Source organism: Myripristis murdjan, chromosome 5 (assembly GCF_902150065.1).
Source record: "Myripristis murdjan chromosome 5, fMyrMur1.1, whole genome shotgun sequence".
Classification (NCBI taxonomy): domain Eukaryota; kingdom Metazoa; phylum Chordata; class Actinopteri; order Holocentriformes; family Holocentridae; genus Myripristis; species Myripristis murdjan.
Window position 1 is genome coordinate 22,370,418 of NC_043984.1, and position 15,999 is coordinate 22,386,416.

General features: G+C 40.6%; 2 protein-coding genes across 4 annotated transcripts in view; both read right to left on the reverse strand.

Moving 5' to 3' along the window:
- tfeb (transcription factor EB) overlaps nt 1–4,968 on the reverse strand; it is a 32,777-nt gene extending 27,809 nt beyond the window's left edge. For both annotated transcript variants that reach the window (XM_030052183.1, XM_030052182.1), the window contains exon 1: nt 4,731–4,968. The gene's annotated coding sequence lies outside the window, so the exon portion shown is untranslated. The remainder of the gene's footprint in view (nt 1–4,730) is intronic.
- A 1,158-nt stretch (nt 4,969–6,126) lies between these two features.
- On the reverse strand, nt 6,127–15,081 carry tmem183a (transmembrane protein 183A). 2 transcript variants are annotated; one of them, XM_030052173.1, is made up of 8 exons: nt 14,868–15,081; nt 14,130–14,219; nt 13,805–13,972; nt 13,473–13,632; nt 13,092–13,272; nt 9,796–9,876; nt 9,507–9,659; nt 6,127–7,442 (listed from the first exon to the last, which is right to left on the reverse strand). In XM_030052173.1, exons 1-8 carry the CDS (start codon nt 14,929–14,931, stop codon nt 7,260–7,262), a joined length of 1,080 nt encoding a protein of 359 aa, XP_029908033.1. In that variant the 5' UTR covers nt 14,932–15,081; the 3' UTR covers nt 6,127–7,259. The 2 variants fall into 2 exon arrangements, with proteins under 2 accessions (XP_029908033.1, XP_029908032.1); XM_030052172.1 differs by having other exon boundaries at nt 9,507–9,662.
- Between the last annotated feature and the right edge of the window lie 918 nt (nt 15,082–15,999).

Sequence of the window (15,999 nt, forward strand, 5' to 3'; positions counted from 1 at the left end):
TTTTCCATATTTTTAATCCTGGCAGATGAGTTCTGCTGAGACTGAGGCAAGGAGAGAAGAGCACTCAGTTAATGCTATTGACTGGGGAGGAAGCAGCCAATCAGCACTCTGGCTAAGCAGTGGTATCACACAGCTTTGCAGTGGTATCACACAGCTTTAAGTAACTGAGAAATCTCACTCAGATATTCACACTCTCTTGATATAAATCAATTCAGGGTTTGACTGAGGCATAGTCACTACTTTCACAACCTGAGTCCTGCTGCAAAAAAAAAAAAGCTTGTTCAGTCTTCTTGAATCACATAACAATAACTTAATGCTAGCAGAATTTCAAGGTATTTGATAGTACTGTTGAATAATAAATCATCACTTTCTATAAAATTACTGAAACAAGCGATACTTTCTAACTCCTTTACTTCTCCTTTTTCTGATTGTTTTAAGGAAAACAATTTTTTGAAGTCTTAAAGCGAAACTAAATGAGGCAAAGTTTGTGCAATGCAGCCATTATAATTTTGTAAACTGAGGGAGGATATTGGGAAAGGTCAGCTTTTTGTTTTGGTAAGTCAAGCAAAGATGTGTGACATTTTCTGTGGATTGCCGTAAGTGCCACAGGTGCAGCGGACTAGAAATGCAAACTAGACATGACCTCTGCAGCTCACCGCTGACACATCGGTGCGGCTGCAGCGCTTGTTTGACAGGTGCAGCCGAGACTCCGCTCTGACAGACAATACAGACTACATCAGATCATCAGTACATTCTGTCAGTCAAAAGAGGATGTGAGACACTTGGAGTGGGGCTAACATGAGGAAGTGGAGTCACACATTCAGCACATGCCTAAAATGTCCCGCCCACACAGCTCTGTAAGATCATGAGTCATGCTGTCACCAATCACATGCCAAATTGTCATTCTTTTGGTTTTCAAGAAAAAGTCCAAACTTTAAAGTCAAAACAAATGGTTTATTACACGGGAAATCCAGTATACTGCATAACAACAGTTTCTCATGCAACCTCTTTCCCAGCTGCAGTCATGAGGCGGAGAGAAAACTGTGTCCCAGTCATAGATCTGTCCATATGGCAAACGGATGAGGCTGTGTTTACACACACCTGATGCTCTTTCACACTAGAGTACATCCAATGAACCTGGCCAGCGTGGCTCTGTTTGTGTGAGTGTGTGTGCGTGCGCATGTGTGGACGCCTCTGTTTACCTGAAGGAAATTAACCCCATTGCCATCGCTTGCAAGCGGACATGAGTCCAATGAGGCTGAAGATATGACCCACACACACTTTTCCATATACACAGCAAACAGGATACAATGCCCGCACTAATATGTGCACTGTGACAAGATGATCAAGCTCTATGGTGCGTATACTCAAAGACACCACACACACACACACACACACACACACATATACACAAGACAAGGGATAGATCCACTGCCAGATCAGCAATTTCATAATTGCATGTTGGAATCAGAACAACAAAATGTGATCAGTTGAGGGCAGCCAACACTCGAGTGAGGCTTTGGTGCGTGAAACCCGACTCTTCTGTTTTCCATTGCTGGCCAACTGAGTAGAGTGCAGCTGTGCTATTGGAGAGAGAGCGTGCAATCAGTCGCTCCTGCTTCACCGCTGCCCTACATATTGGCCAGTGACCTCTGACCTCGCTGACAGTGACCTCACAGCTCAGTGTGTTTACTGACCTCCGACCCTTCGCACTGAGTACACTCTGTCACCCCGCTGACTCCTCTACTCGCATCTGTCCCGTTCTCAAACTCCCTGCCTCATTCAAAATGACTGTAGCTCGCTGAGAGAGACGGGGAGAGAGAGAGAGAGAGAGAGGGGGAAAGAGTGGTATTGGAAGAAAGCTGGAAAAAAAAGACAAGAGGCTGAGGTCTAAACAAGCCAAGCACTGTACAATCCCTCTCAAATGATGGGTGAGAAAAAAGTCTTCAACCTACTGGGACCCAGAAACTTTACATTATTATAATGTTTCATTTTGTCTAACTTTATCTTTGACAATGACACCATGACATTATCTGACAGTAGACATACTTAAACTTCTGGAGGGGGAACTAGTTCACTGGTTTTCTAATTTAATTACATGAAGATGCCATAAAAAAACATGATTATCACAGGATTATTATCATAAAGTTATTAGCTTTAGCAACTCTGTAAACAACTAATAGTATTACAATAGTAAAGTTAGAACAAAACTATGTGTGTTGTAGTGTTTTTTTTTTTATAGTAAGTCTATCCTCCTGATCCAGGCAAGCAATGGAAACATTTTCATTCATGCATAGATAAATAGGGAGAGAGAGAGAGGGAGAGAGAGAGAGCGAGCGAGTGAGAGAGCGAGAGAGAAAGAGAGAGAGATTATTTATGTCTTGCCAGGAGAATGGAAAGTCAGAATTAACCTTGCTGTGGCATGGCGGCATGTATCACACTAGAATTCAGCAGCCGTGTAACAGGAAAAAAAAAACACACACTACCAGAGTACGACACACAAACATGCCCCCCAACAACAACACATTCGATCTGCATTTGCCTCTGTGTTTATGTATGCGTGTACAACAGTAGCCACACGAATTGTTCTGATGTATCAAGGCAAACACAGCATTTCCTCTGCGCTCCAGTTGCACCTGTTCCAAAGCATGTTTGTGTGTTTGCTCAAACGTGTCCTTGTGACAACATAGCAGAGAGAAGAAATTTCTCTACCAATCCTGAGTGTATCTGTAATGGCTATCAATAGTTGAGATACAGGATATGAGGTAAAAATAGGCTACATGCATTACATTATCAAAATAAGCAGTTGTTTAGAGTGTGACTGATTGACCTTGATGGACCAGTGTAAACTCCAAACAAAGCCCATCTTACTGGGAGTGCGTTAAGGCAAAGTAGGCTTGAAAGCAACAGTTCATCTTCTCTTTCCTGTCCAGTGTTCTCCTATACACAGTCCATAAAAACATCTGTTGTTAAACTGCTGATTGCTGCTACAGCTCAATAAATTATTTAATGTGGTCTAACATGGCTGTTCCTCCTGTGATCATTCTAGATTATAGTCCACCTTCCAAAATCCGTATTGTTATTTAACATGTATGTTAAATAATATTATGTTTGGTAAACAAATTGTCACGGCTGAACTCTTGATTTTCTGTTTCTTATGACTCACTTTATGTACTGTCAGCACCATGTGCGTCAGAGACAACACGATCAGCGTCGGCGTAGCAGTCACACAAAGGCCTGGAGCTTGTTTCTTATAAATGAACTGAGACTGAAAGTAGACAAGTTGGATTAAGAACAAAACTAGAGGTTTGAAAAGGTTGTGAAATCAGTCTATCAGATCGGTTGACCTTGCTGCTCCTTTCACCTTTGACCCTTGCTGTGTTCTGTGGAGAATGGTATGGACGATCAGAGATGGCCCAGAGCAAGTAGACCAGGGTCAAATGTCAGCCCATGTGTTACAAGTGGAACACGAGGAGCTATACACATTTTAAAATCACAAACAAAAGGCCTTAGAGTGGATTGTTGCTGGGAGTCATGATTTGAACAGAAGGAAGCAACAGGTAGTGAGGTAGTGATAATCAACATTTATGATCCTGGCAAAGGTCTGCTGGTCCACCCATGAAAAACAGGTATGAGAAATTCTATAACAATTTCAAGATGGATCCTGTAAGCATATATATATATATATATATATATATATATAGTTTAGAATATTTATGACAAACACTTCCCTCCACTCCTCCCCACGTGCATGCACATATGCACATATTCAGTAAGAAAATAAAGTCCACTCTGCACAAATGGGGCAAGAGGGGCAGTAATGGCCAGAGGTCCCTGTACTGTGCCTTCAGTATCTCCGTGTTGGCTCCATGCAGGGCTTTCCAGCAAAGGTTCTGGTTGCATAAGCAGAGTATTACAGTCACAGTTTATACATAGCAGCATACCCTAGTTGAGGTGTCGTTACTGATACAGGCTTGGCTCCTGCCCTCACTGCAATCTGATAATCACGCAGTATTATAAATGGCAGGCAGGCCAGAAGATACTCACTGTTGACAGTAAAGGGAGGAGAGAAGCGCATTATGGTTTTGCCCAGTGGTTCCCAAAGTGGGAAACTGCATGGGGACTTCCAGCAGGGTCCCCATGCAGCAAAAGGAGGAAGTTTAATTTCAGTACAATTTCAGTCACTGGAATGAGCATCGCAATCAGAAAAAGTGCAAGAGTCACTATTTTGATCATATGTTCCTACTGTTGGTTGCGTCAGTGTTGGCTTTTCTACTGAAAATCTGAGACGGTTCGTGCGGACACTTTCTGTTTTTCTTTAATCAGATATGCGCCAATGATGCTCATCTATGTGAGGATCCGCACATGAAAAAGTTTGGGATTCTCCGGTGTGTCGCCGAATCGACTTACACCGACTACCTAATATAACGATGTGGATTAAAGTGCAGAAAATGTCTTCATCTGCAATCACTTAGAAAGTTTTCACTTTAACCTGCCAGAACAAGAATCCGTATGCTTTTACATTTTGAGCACGATTAAAACTCTAAAGTTGGGTTTTTATTCGCCCATTTGCTATTAAGTTTAAATCTCGCATAGGCATTTTTTTTTTTTTTTTTCAAACGAAGCGAATAATCCCCAGACACGCTGATTAGGTTTTATGCCGGCTTTCCAGAAGTGGCTGCGGTTCACCAGGAGTTGAGTTACAGTGGTCGTGGTAAAATACCACTTACCCGCTCTGAAGGTCAGACAGAACGAAGGAAAGAGTCAGGTTCAGGAAAAGTGTGCGCTCAGTCCTCTCATGCGCTCTGATCACAACACTGCTCGGCACTACGACAGGGAGAGTCTTTCACAGGAAAACTCAGATGACTTCTTAGCGCATTTATATTTTCACGCACTGCGATCCACACTAGTGCTGGCTCTTCGGCAGCCAATTTGTTTTCGTTTTGCCCGTCGAGATGTTGTCATAACTCGGAGCGCCTGGTCACCTGTGCCTGCGCGCAGTGACAACTCGAGCCACCAATGACAGCGCGCACAGGGTTTATGGGAAGTGTAGTTTTCGTGTGCCCTCTACCGGCGCCGGGGTATTTTCAGCCAATGACGTGATGCCTGTTGACTGCAGTGGGTGCTTTAAGAGGTCCTGTGTCACCAAAATATCTTAAGACTATCACGGCTGCAGGGGGGAAACTTCTTTCCCGGTTTCACTCTTAACTTCTCTCAGATTAGTTTTAGGCCTATTAAATGACTGCATCAATGCCCCAGCTCCAACACCCTAATCCTGGTGAGGTGTGAATGTGTGGGTTAGGATAATGAGGACAGATTATAACGCCACATTAGTCTTTAGCTGGTTGGTCATCTATCAGCCAGACACTGCTATCACGATGGACAGCTTCTATTATAATGCACTGACAATGCATTGCAACCATGTATAAGCAAAGACTTAACTAAAGCCGCTATTCTGAGACCTTCCTCTGATGTAGATAGTAACCTGAGTCCTAGTAATCAAACAGTTGGTGGTGCATTCAAGGGCTTGTATTGAAATAGACTGTCTTGCCTCACCAATTGGGGAAAAAAAAGACACACATAGCATGTTCATTGGCACAAGTACACAAATGGCATTTAGACAAGCATGCACTAAGCATGGAATAGAGGTCATGGGGGGGGGGTGCTTGTATAATCCATTGATGATCCCCAGACACCAGGAGCAGTGTGGTCCTGTTCACCTGCTCCTCTGAGGCTGACTATCCAAACACTGATCCAGATATTACGGGACCCATGAGATGACTGAGAAACAGTCAGATTAGGATCACAGGAAATCCCTCCAACTCACCGTGAGCCCAGGTGTTGCAGGTTGAGGGCTCCACCACCTATGGGGTGAAGGACCGGTGGACAGTGTAATGGAAACCTTTCAGACATGCTGGAGGAAAGATTTGTGATGGATTATTGCCAAGGTAAATGTATGTGGATGAGGGATACTCTCAAACATATAACTACTGCCAACTCCTCTCTCCAACCCAAGCAATACCCTTTCAGACCACAAGAGGGAAGCAACGTATACTACTATAGGTCATACACATATAGCAGGCATGTTTATGACATTCCATTCCATTATAGAAGACACGCAGTTGCTTGAATGGGCAGTTTCAGGATTTATTTCAGTGCAGCAAGTTTGTTTATGGGTGGAAGTCACTTCTGCTAATACTAGACCACATGCTAAAACAATCTCCAAGTGCTAGCCTGAAAATTCTAGCTGTCTGTCTGCTACTGTCAATCAACTACGTTTTTATAAGTCTGTGATCATTCAAAAGAAAAACTGCTTTTTCCTTCACAACGCATGAATATGTACAAACCAATTCAAGTTAAATGATGTTGACTGCATCTGATGGGACAAACACGGACAGATGTCAGTGACACATTGCTCCCTCCATGATACACAATAATCAAGCACAAGTGATTGACATGACTCTACTCACATTCAATACACATAAGTTTGACCACTTTAGTGAGATCCATTGCCAATGTCAAGCCTTTCAGATATTCAAAATCTAGACTGAGATCCCATAAGTGGCAGTAGAGAAGCACAGGGCTCAAATACTCAGCAAGAAGACAACTGAGGTCAACCAAGAAGTCCTTGGCCAAACAAAACTGAATCCAATCAAAGTGAAAGTGTAATGCTCATACCAGCAGATGAGTTGATGGTGTTTGAGGTAAATCATCTCTTTGGCCCCTTCAGTCTAGAGCAATAGCATCAATACTCAACATACAACAAAGTGAGGCTGCATCAAATTAAATATATAAAAACACATGGTTTTAAAAGAATATTAAAACATACTTGATACAGCTTCTAGAACATTCAAAATAATGAAAAATCAAGTTATTTTAGAGTTACCTTCCCAGTGAGTAGAAAACAAACTGAGGGAGGACAGTGAAAATGTTCCACCCTATTAATCCATGAGTTTCCAAAATCACCTGACAAGAAAATGAGCTGTTCATATGATTCTACGTGCAATTAATATTGAATGTGTGGGGGAAAGTTGGACTTTAAATTCTTTTCATGAAGTTAACTCATATATGAGCACTCTATCATGTGGGTGTTTTGAGAGGAGGAAGGACTGCTGAAGGTAACAAGTGCTGTTGGAGTGCAGGGTATCCAGGTGTATCTTGGGGCTGGGCGGAGCTGTGGACATTGAAGTTTCTAGAATCAGAACAGCAGAGTTCTTGGTTTGACTGTCTGCTGTAGTGGGAACCAAGAGAGCAGGGCTCTAGGCGCAGGAGAAGGGGTACTGTGGATGCCACCAGTCCATGAGCCTCACACTGTGTACGGGATCCAGCACCACCTGGGTCCCGCCCTGCTCCCCTCTCTTTCTCCCCCGCTGGAGCGGCGAGTCCTGGAACACCAGACGGACGCGGTGGTGGCGCATGTCAGTGCTAACGTTGATTGTGAACTAGGGGGAAAGGCAGAGATCAGTTGGTATTACGAAACAGGGAAAAAGCGGTAGGACCTAGTAGGAATGTGCACAAACCTTTTTTCCCCCCAATGGTCAACAAACAATGACTCAATTCTGCTCTCTACAGCACCGATAGGTTGCAAATATTTAACAATTGTATCAGTAGCAAGATGATCGAGGTTTGGCTTGTATCATAACCGAAAACCTTGCAGTCTAGTGTCCTGTTGCAGCTTCCTCACTAGGAGAAAAAGCTAGATGTTTTTGGAGATGATTCCACTGATTTGCTATTGTGAGGCCATCATATGACAACTCTGTTCCACATAATTACTAGGGCTAGGTTAATATGCTTATCTGCCAGTTCGATGCTATCACGATACCTAGGTGCCAGTTGGGTACCTTTACCTAACATTACGATTTATTGTGTTTTTATTTATTTTATTTTCTTTAATTATCCTCTAATTTGTGGATGTAAAGATTCATGAGGCTGTAATTATCCTAGAAGTCACAATGGGCCATATTAGTCAGTGATGTCAAGTTTAAAAAAAATGGTCTCACTACAAATGATATGACTACTATGAGAGCTAACATCACACATGAATAAAACTGGGCTCATTGAATCCACAAGTCTCAGCTTTCCAGTCAATTTATGCCACTCCTACACTGTTTAGGCCCCAGTATGCAGAAATACACCATTCTAGAATAGGCCAAAATTACACATCTTTACTGCATGGAAAAAACTGCCTGGTTTCTGCACCAAACTGCATAGGCTCGGCTTTATGTGGGCATGTCTGCAAATGGGAGACCCGGGGGTGCCCAGAGAGCCCATTTTCATTCAGATATCTTGAGATCAGAGGCCCTTTGAAAATGGCCATGCCAGTTTTTCCCTCGCCAAAATTTAGCCTAACTTTGGAGCAATATTTAGCCACCTTGCCAACAAACCTGGCGTGACATACTGGTTACCAACAGATTCCTTACGTCATCTAGTTTCATGATACCAATGATACCTTTACTTTGAATTGATTCAGTTATTTAAAAAAAAATCAATTAAAAATATTTTTTACAAAAAGGATCACAATACTTAAGTAGATATATCTACACTGAACAAATCTGTCCTTTACTGGTTTTTAATTATAATTACAAGCCTTTTATTGTCCAGTCTACAGATATAAATAACTAAGTTGATGATGTATCTGAATGTGACAACAGATTAGACTGGCCAAATTATAAGTCACTGTTGATACCTAGATCTTTTCTTTTCAGTGTTTCCCCTATCATTCTATTGGCGGGGCGCAGTGTCTTGCCAACAGAGCCTCCCGCCTCGCCTGAAAGTCACGCTAAATTAATTTAATTTAATTAATTTTCAAATTAAAAAAATAAATAAAATCACAACAGAAATAATTTAACGTCACGTTTCTCTAGAATATGTCTAAAACGTATTTTTGTAAAATAAACTAAATATGTTCAGGTTGATTATTAACCTAATTTATATAATTTCAGTATAGGGTCTATTTGGTGGGAATGTGCTCTTCTGTCTTGTGAGAAGGCAGGGCGGGGCTTCGCTCTAATCACACAATAGTCACACATGTGTGCACCCATCCACACGCAGACAGAGAACAGAGGAAAATCAAACCTGTACTCCCATAAGTGAAATAAATAATTCATGTCACGTTGGCTCCAGCTGCCTGAAGAACAGGCGAAAATATCAGCATTTTTTAAACGCACGGTACGACAGCCTGAGTCGTGGCAAATAATAAATAAAATAAAATGTTAAGTTTGATAAATATGACTCCTTAATTTGTTCAATTTTCTATTAATATAGATGAGTCAATGAGTACAAATCTGAAGAATATTGAGCAACTTATTAATATTGTCCCCACCCTCAAAAATGTTTGTGTACCCCCAAAATCCCCCCCCTCGCCAAAGCCTAAATCCTAGGGGAAACACTGCTTTTTATTATTTATCCCTAGGACTTGACAGCATCTAGATAACAGATTTAATTAGTGCAGTTCTCTCCACTCTCAAAAGCACAGTTAAAGCTAAACCCAGAGTTAATGTACTTACCAGGCTGAGGGTCATTCCCATGACCACAGGGGTGTAGATGAAGTTGAGAGTGGTGACCTGGAGCAGGTAGCAGTCAGAGTCTGGGTTATTGTGCACATCTTCATACTGCCGGGGCATCCGCAGGGACTTGGCACTGCCATTCTTACTGTGCCCCTGCTGAGAGGGTGACGATCAAAGAAACATACACAAATATTTATAATAGCACTGGTCACTAAACTATCAGCTTTGGAAAAAAAATATGATCTTTGGAGAGAAATATGGTCTTTTTTTTGTAAGAGAGGCTGTTTACCTGCTGTATAAACTTGAAGTTGAACTCCCACATTGCCTCTGGCCGAGTGCCTGACACTTTTTTGACCCAGAACAGTAAACACTACAAAAGGAGAAACGCAGCAACCCAAGTGAACATTTTTCTGCAGCCATATGCAAAGTTTTTATGTAAGTGTATATTTATCTCATTCCAAGGAACATATAAAGAAGAAAGGGACAATATGCAACGTAACAGTGCTTGCACTGGCGCCCAATTTAGCCAATAATACTGAAGTCGATAGGACGGGCATGGAAGATCCCACTATAAACCACTATAGTTCTGCCTTTGGTCTCAAAACATCAGGATTCAGTCCACCAGCTGCATAAAGCCTAGTGTGAAGCCAAGCTCTAGCCAAACAAAGCATAAAATTAGCCAAATACTCATAGTACAATTCCATATATCAAATATGAGTTACTTAGCAATAGGCAAATTACTCATAATTCTGACACCTGGCTGGGGAACTAACCTGTTAAATAGGGTATAAACAGAGAGATGGCAAACCCATTCAAAACAATGGCAACTGCACAGAGTTTTCCACAGTCTGCACCAGTTTGTGCTCATGTGCTACTCAATGACGTGTTATCTCTTCATTCTTTATATGTTCCTTGCCACATCCTGGCTATTTTCAGACTAGGAAAATATAAAGAAAATAATACATACATTTTTATCCATTTAACCTTAACTTATATTACTTTAAAAGATGTGTGTACATGTATTTTTACTCAAGTGAAGATAAAGCTACGATTCACACATTAGCTCACTTTTCAGTGTGGAGTGAGCTAAGTCATACTGATAGTCTTTTCTCTTTTTTTTTCCTTTACAGTCACGAGTGTACAGTCTTGTCAGTCTAGGATAATCCTGCCTTTTTGGCAGTAGCCTTTGTTTATTTTTGCTGAGTCAACATTAAGTAACACACAGTTAGGCCTCAGTGTCTTCTCTGCAATAAAGTCCAATATCTCATCATTACAAGTTCTTGCACACCTGTGCAAGGAAAGCTGTGAAGTGATGCAACCACATAATATGTATAGCCTATGTCACAACCTTAATAAATTACATTAATAGAAAATTATTACTACTTGATTCAAGCAACTGATGTCAGACTATTAAAAGGTGGAGCAGAGTTTGTGTTCACTACCCACTATCCTGTCCAGCAGACTAAAATTTATTTCTATTTATTTCTATTTTTTAATTTACTTAATTTGTAATCTGTGGACACTGCTGAAGAAAATGTGAATTTCCTGCGGGATGAATAAAGTATCTACCTACCTACCTACCTACCTACCTACCTATAGAGGCTGATGCTGGATTAACCAAGGGAGTACACCCTGCAGTCAAACAATGTCTGGACCGTTCATCACACAGGCGAATCAGAATTTCTTTAGTTCCAAAACAACTTCATACATTTCAATGAATTTTTCTCTAATATTACTTCACCTGTGTTCCCAACCCAGTCAATTTTCCAAGTCACAACGAAGGCTGTTTTCAACTTTGCAAATGTGGCAGTAGAATCACAGACTTTTTTCAGAAGAGAGTTGGAGAGAATGAAGACGACAGATGAAATACAATGACAACATGTTGTAGGCGAGTAAGCACAGCATTAGGTCCTACTCCATATTCACAATTCATGTGAAGAAGAACAGCTGGGGGGAGATAGGGCTTGACTTATTGTACTATTATTATCATTTAAATTCATAGTCCTTCTGCATACAAAAAATGCATTATGACAAGTTTCAGCGTTGACAGACCATGCTAGTAATAACTAAAGCAACCATAATCAAATACAACAGAGTTATACAGACATATTCGAGCATTTAAAATATACCAAATTCAGTAAGACAGACAGATAGAGATTTTAACTGCCAGCCAGTTGGAAGTGCTGTGCAGTAGAGCTGCAAAGTTAAGCCAAATAATCAATTAGTTGCCAACTATCAAATTAATCGCCAACTGTTTTGATAATTCCTTAACTGTTTTGAGGGATTTTTAAGAAGAAAATTTGCAAATTCTCTGATTCTACCTTCTCAAATGTTAATATTTTCTGATTTCTTTAGTCCTCTAGGACAGTAGACTAAAAATCTTTGGGCAGCAGACTGTTGGTTGGGACAAAACAAGATATTTCAGGACATCACCTTGGGCTGTGGGAAACTGTGATCAACATTTGTCACCATTTGTGACATGAATGGAAAAAAACAATTATTACGTTCATCAAAAAAAAAAAACTAATGGGCAGATTAATCAATAATGAAAGTAATCGTTAGTTGCAACTCTACTGTGCATCTTTGTGGGAATAATGACACAGCACATAGGTCTGTCTGGTTAAATGAAGCTCTTGTAACTTTTTTTTTTTTTTTTTAAACATTTGTACCTGTAAATAAATCATTAAACCAATTAGACTTAAAAAAAAAAAAAAAAAGTTACTTTTACTTTAAAAATATTATTTAAAAAATATTACAGGCAGCAATCTATGTGTGTCTGTTACTCTGTCACTGTGATTATGACACCACACCCACGGCCTGTCTACCGCCTTTGCCTCAAATTTGCGCCAGGAAAAACCATGGCTCTGGTTCAAGACATTTTTCAGACTTGTACTTTTTGCCTGGGCACGGCCAGAAGTGAGCTAGGCGGTGGCTATCAAGTGCAGGGAAGCCGTAGTAACAGCAACAAAGCCAAAAGCAGTAAAGCACCAAGGAGGAGTGAAGCGAAACACCCATTCAAAAACATGGGTGAACATTGGCAATGCCCTTATTTTTTAACCACAGATTGCCAGAGTGCTCAGCGTCTCCCTCAATGCCTGTGGTGCCTTTACAACAAGCAGTGACCTCAGCCTCAAGTTAGATGGTGTCTCAAGACAAACAGCTCATCAAAACGAGGGACAAGCAATGTGATGGCAACTTGATCAATGGACAGAGACGAGGGCAGGATGAATGATACACTTGCTACCTCAAGGCAAAAAGTTGCATATTGTAAGTTTAATCTTTAAATTCAGAACTACTTGAACATTTATTTTTTGTATAAAAAAATTAAACAATAATAAAATTAAATAGACAGAATAGTTAACTGCTCCAGTTCTATGCTCACCTGACTGGGGCTGTACGACTGCAACACTGAATAAAACAGACTAAATCTAAAGGCTGACAGTTTATACTGTTACTGCTTATGCATCTTTTGCAGTGAGATGTAAATCGGATAAATCTCTAGGAACACTAAAGGAAAAAATAACTTGCGCTCCCAATGCCTATACTTAGATATGCACTGCACTGATCGATTCCGTCCAAGTTTACCTTGGAGTTGAGCAGAGTTGTGGGCGTGGATTCTGGCAGGGCAGGAATTTTGGAAACACGCAAGGCAAATGGTTCATACAAATGGAAGAGGGAGCGAATCACACGGGCCCGCAGACAGCGCATCCTGTCAACACAATCAGGCTGGAGACGAAACGGCAGTTCAACATCCATGCTGTAGTGTCTGTGGAGAGAGATGACCAGATGGGTGAAAAGGAAAAAAAAAAAACATGAAATATACAACATACAAGTCTGCCCCACTACTTGATGTGTTTGCAAAACTGTAGTCAAGACACTGTATACTTAACTCAGACAGCAGAAGTAAGAGTCAAGCAGAAAATGCTGCTGAGCAGCAAAGCCACCAAACAAGGCAGAGCAACTCACCTTCTATACAGCCTGGTCCAAAAGGCTGCAGTGCAGGTGACAGTCCAGGCATTTCTGCAGATTAGAGCAAATCTGCACACATCCTCAGGGCGGATATAGGAAGACAGCACCAACCAAATATCTACAGGATACTCTTCCCCATCACTGCTTTCACTGCTTTCTACAAACACCAACATAAAAAACACCAAAGTAAACGGTCAGGCAGCATCACTGTATCCTTTAACAACATAACCTAGGTGTCAAGATGAATGGATGACTACTAAATAATGGACAACTCATTCGACCAAGTGGACATCCTACAAGATGTGACTACAAGATGTGACTAACAATACCTTTTCTCCTTTTGTTTTTCTTCTTGCGGGCCACTTTAGTTTCATTTTCTCCGTCTTCAGGGTCTAGCTCATCACTGCTCTCCAAAGCATCTGCTGTGACGCTCACTGCAGATGAGAGGACCTCCTGTACAGCACCCTGAGATGCTTCCAGGCCACAGAGTAATTTCACTGAAACACACAGTGTTAGGTTAGCATGTGAATCTCAGGGCTTACTGACACTTTAATGTCCATGCACTAATATCTACACAGGATAGGGAACGTGGAAAACATTTTTTTAAATGTGCATTTTCACAAAAAAACACATCATATATCATGATTGATTTACCTTCTTTTTCAACTGCATTCACAACAGCCTTTTTCACCCGCCCTGATTTCACAACGGCTGGATCAGCATTGGCATAATCAGCAACTGTCACTAGAATAGACCAAAGAAAATAGCGAGATTTCCTAATGTATTACAGTGTTACTGCTCTGTTACTGCATGTCTTTTGACTGAATATCAGAAAACCTGATATGATCACATGGTCTGCAGTTCTTTAAGTCTGTCTCTAGTCTACCACTTGTCTCTAAACAGCTATATGTGCCAGCTGGAAAGAGATAAATATTAAAGCTCGCTGCAGAAGTGCTGACATACACAACCAAATAATTATATTAGCTACAAAAATTAATAATTCAACATTGTGCAAGCGCAAATAAAGCTAAAACACACTGTATCGGCTAACAGAGAGAGTCAGGACTTTATAAAATTAAATAAATAAAGGAAAGAGGTGATGCAACTCAAAGTCTCACTAAGTCCAATGAATGAAGTTTAGCATCCATGGCGAGTTGGGAGCAGATGACATCACTCAAACAGTTTCTCCCAGATGATAAGACCGAATCTATTTGCTCTTTATGATAACAGTTTAACAAAGTCCAAAACGTCACTGGACATGGATTAAGCAACAAAGTCTTACAAACATTCAGCAATAAACACCAAATCGCGCACCTCAGCAGGCAGGAAGCCGAGCGCTAGTAGGCGGGCTAGCGTTAGCATCGCGGCTAACACAAACGTTAGCATAGCTACCTGATTCCGAACAGACGTCCCCGGCCCTAAATTTCAGCCGTTTTCGGTTCCCTTTCTTGGGCATGACGATATCAATGATCTGTGGACGCTTAACAGGGCTGTGAGTCCTGCCATGTCTCTGTGACAAGCAGAGGTAAAGAGAAAAAGAGAAAAATGAGAGAGAAATTGAAAATTGTTCCTCCAGGATCTTCAGCCATCATGGAATGACGTAGAGAGTGCAAGTAACGCGAGACTACCATTTGGGGGTTCTTTTTTTCTTCTTTTAAATTTTCGGAAGAGTAGACGCTTTCTGCTGCATTACTGCCATCTACCGGTTAATAGATAGATAGATAGATAGATAGATAGATAGATAGATAGATAGATAGATAGATAGATAGATAGATAGATAGATAGATAGATAGATAGATAGATAGATAGATAGATAGATTTTGTTTTTGTTTTATTTGTCAAAGTTTCTGAGGAGCATAGAGAAGCTTCTAAAGCTGACAGCCAACTTTCTTGAATAGTGTATTGTCTAAATATAACAGAATTAACAGAATTAACATGTTTACAAATTATTATTATAGGCCTAGGAAGCAAAAAGGGTAATTTAATGCTATTAAAGAGAGAAAGAAAGAAAGAAAGAAAGAAAGAAAGAAAGAAAGAAAGAAAGAAAGAAAGAAAGAGAAACAAACAAACAAACAAACAGAAACAGAAAAAGGAAAAGAAAAAGAAAAAATATATTTTCTTTCATAAGCTCTTTCATAGCCAGTGTTTAAAAAAAGGTCTGTCACACTTAATTTAGCAATTTAGCAATGATCTTTAAGTAAACAATTTCATTTTTAATCCAATTTATCAGATTTTCCATTTAATGTCTATTTTCACTGACATCTACTCCCTGCTGTGTAGAACAGCTATTAGACCTATTATATTGAGAATGCGGTGACATAGAAATTAAACAGTGTGACAGAAACAGTATGACAGAAATTAAACAGTACGACAGTCTGTGGTAGGACTGACTGTAAAAAAAAAAAAAAGAAAAGAAAAGAAAAAAGAAAAGGGAGAAAACATGAAACTGAGGAACACCTTTACTTTCCTTAAAAGCCACTGCCTCAGTGTCTTTGAGCCTCAGACCCTGACAGCTCGGTGAAGT

Coding starts and splice junctions, on each gene's coding strand:
- tmem183a (XM_030052172.1), bottom strand. CDS start 14,931: ATGCCCAAGAAAGGGAACCGAAAACGGCTGAAATTTAGGGCCGGGGAC. Junction 14,220..14,867: donor GGACGTCTGTTCGGAATCAG/GTAGCTATGCTA, acceptor GGTCTATTCTAG/TGACAGTTGCTGATTATGCC. Junction 9,877..13,091: donor CAACTCTGCTCAACTCCAAG/GTAAACTTGGAC, acceptor CTCCTTTTGTAG/TGTTTACTGTTCTGGGTCAA.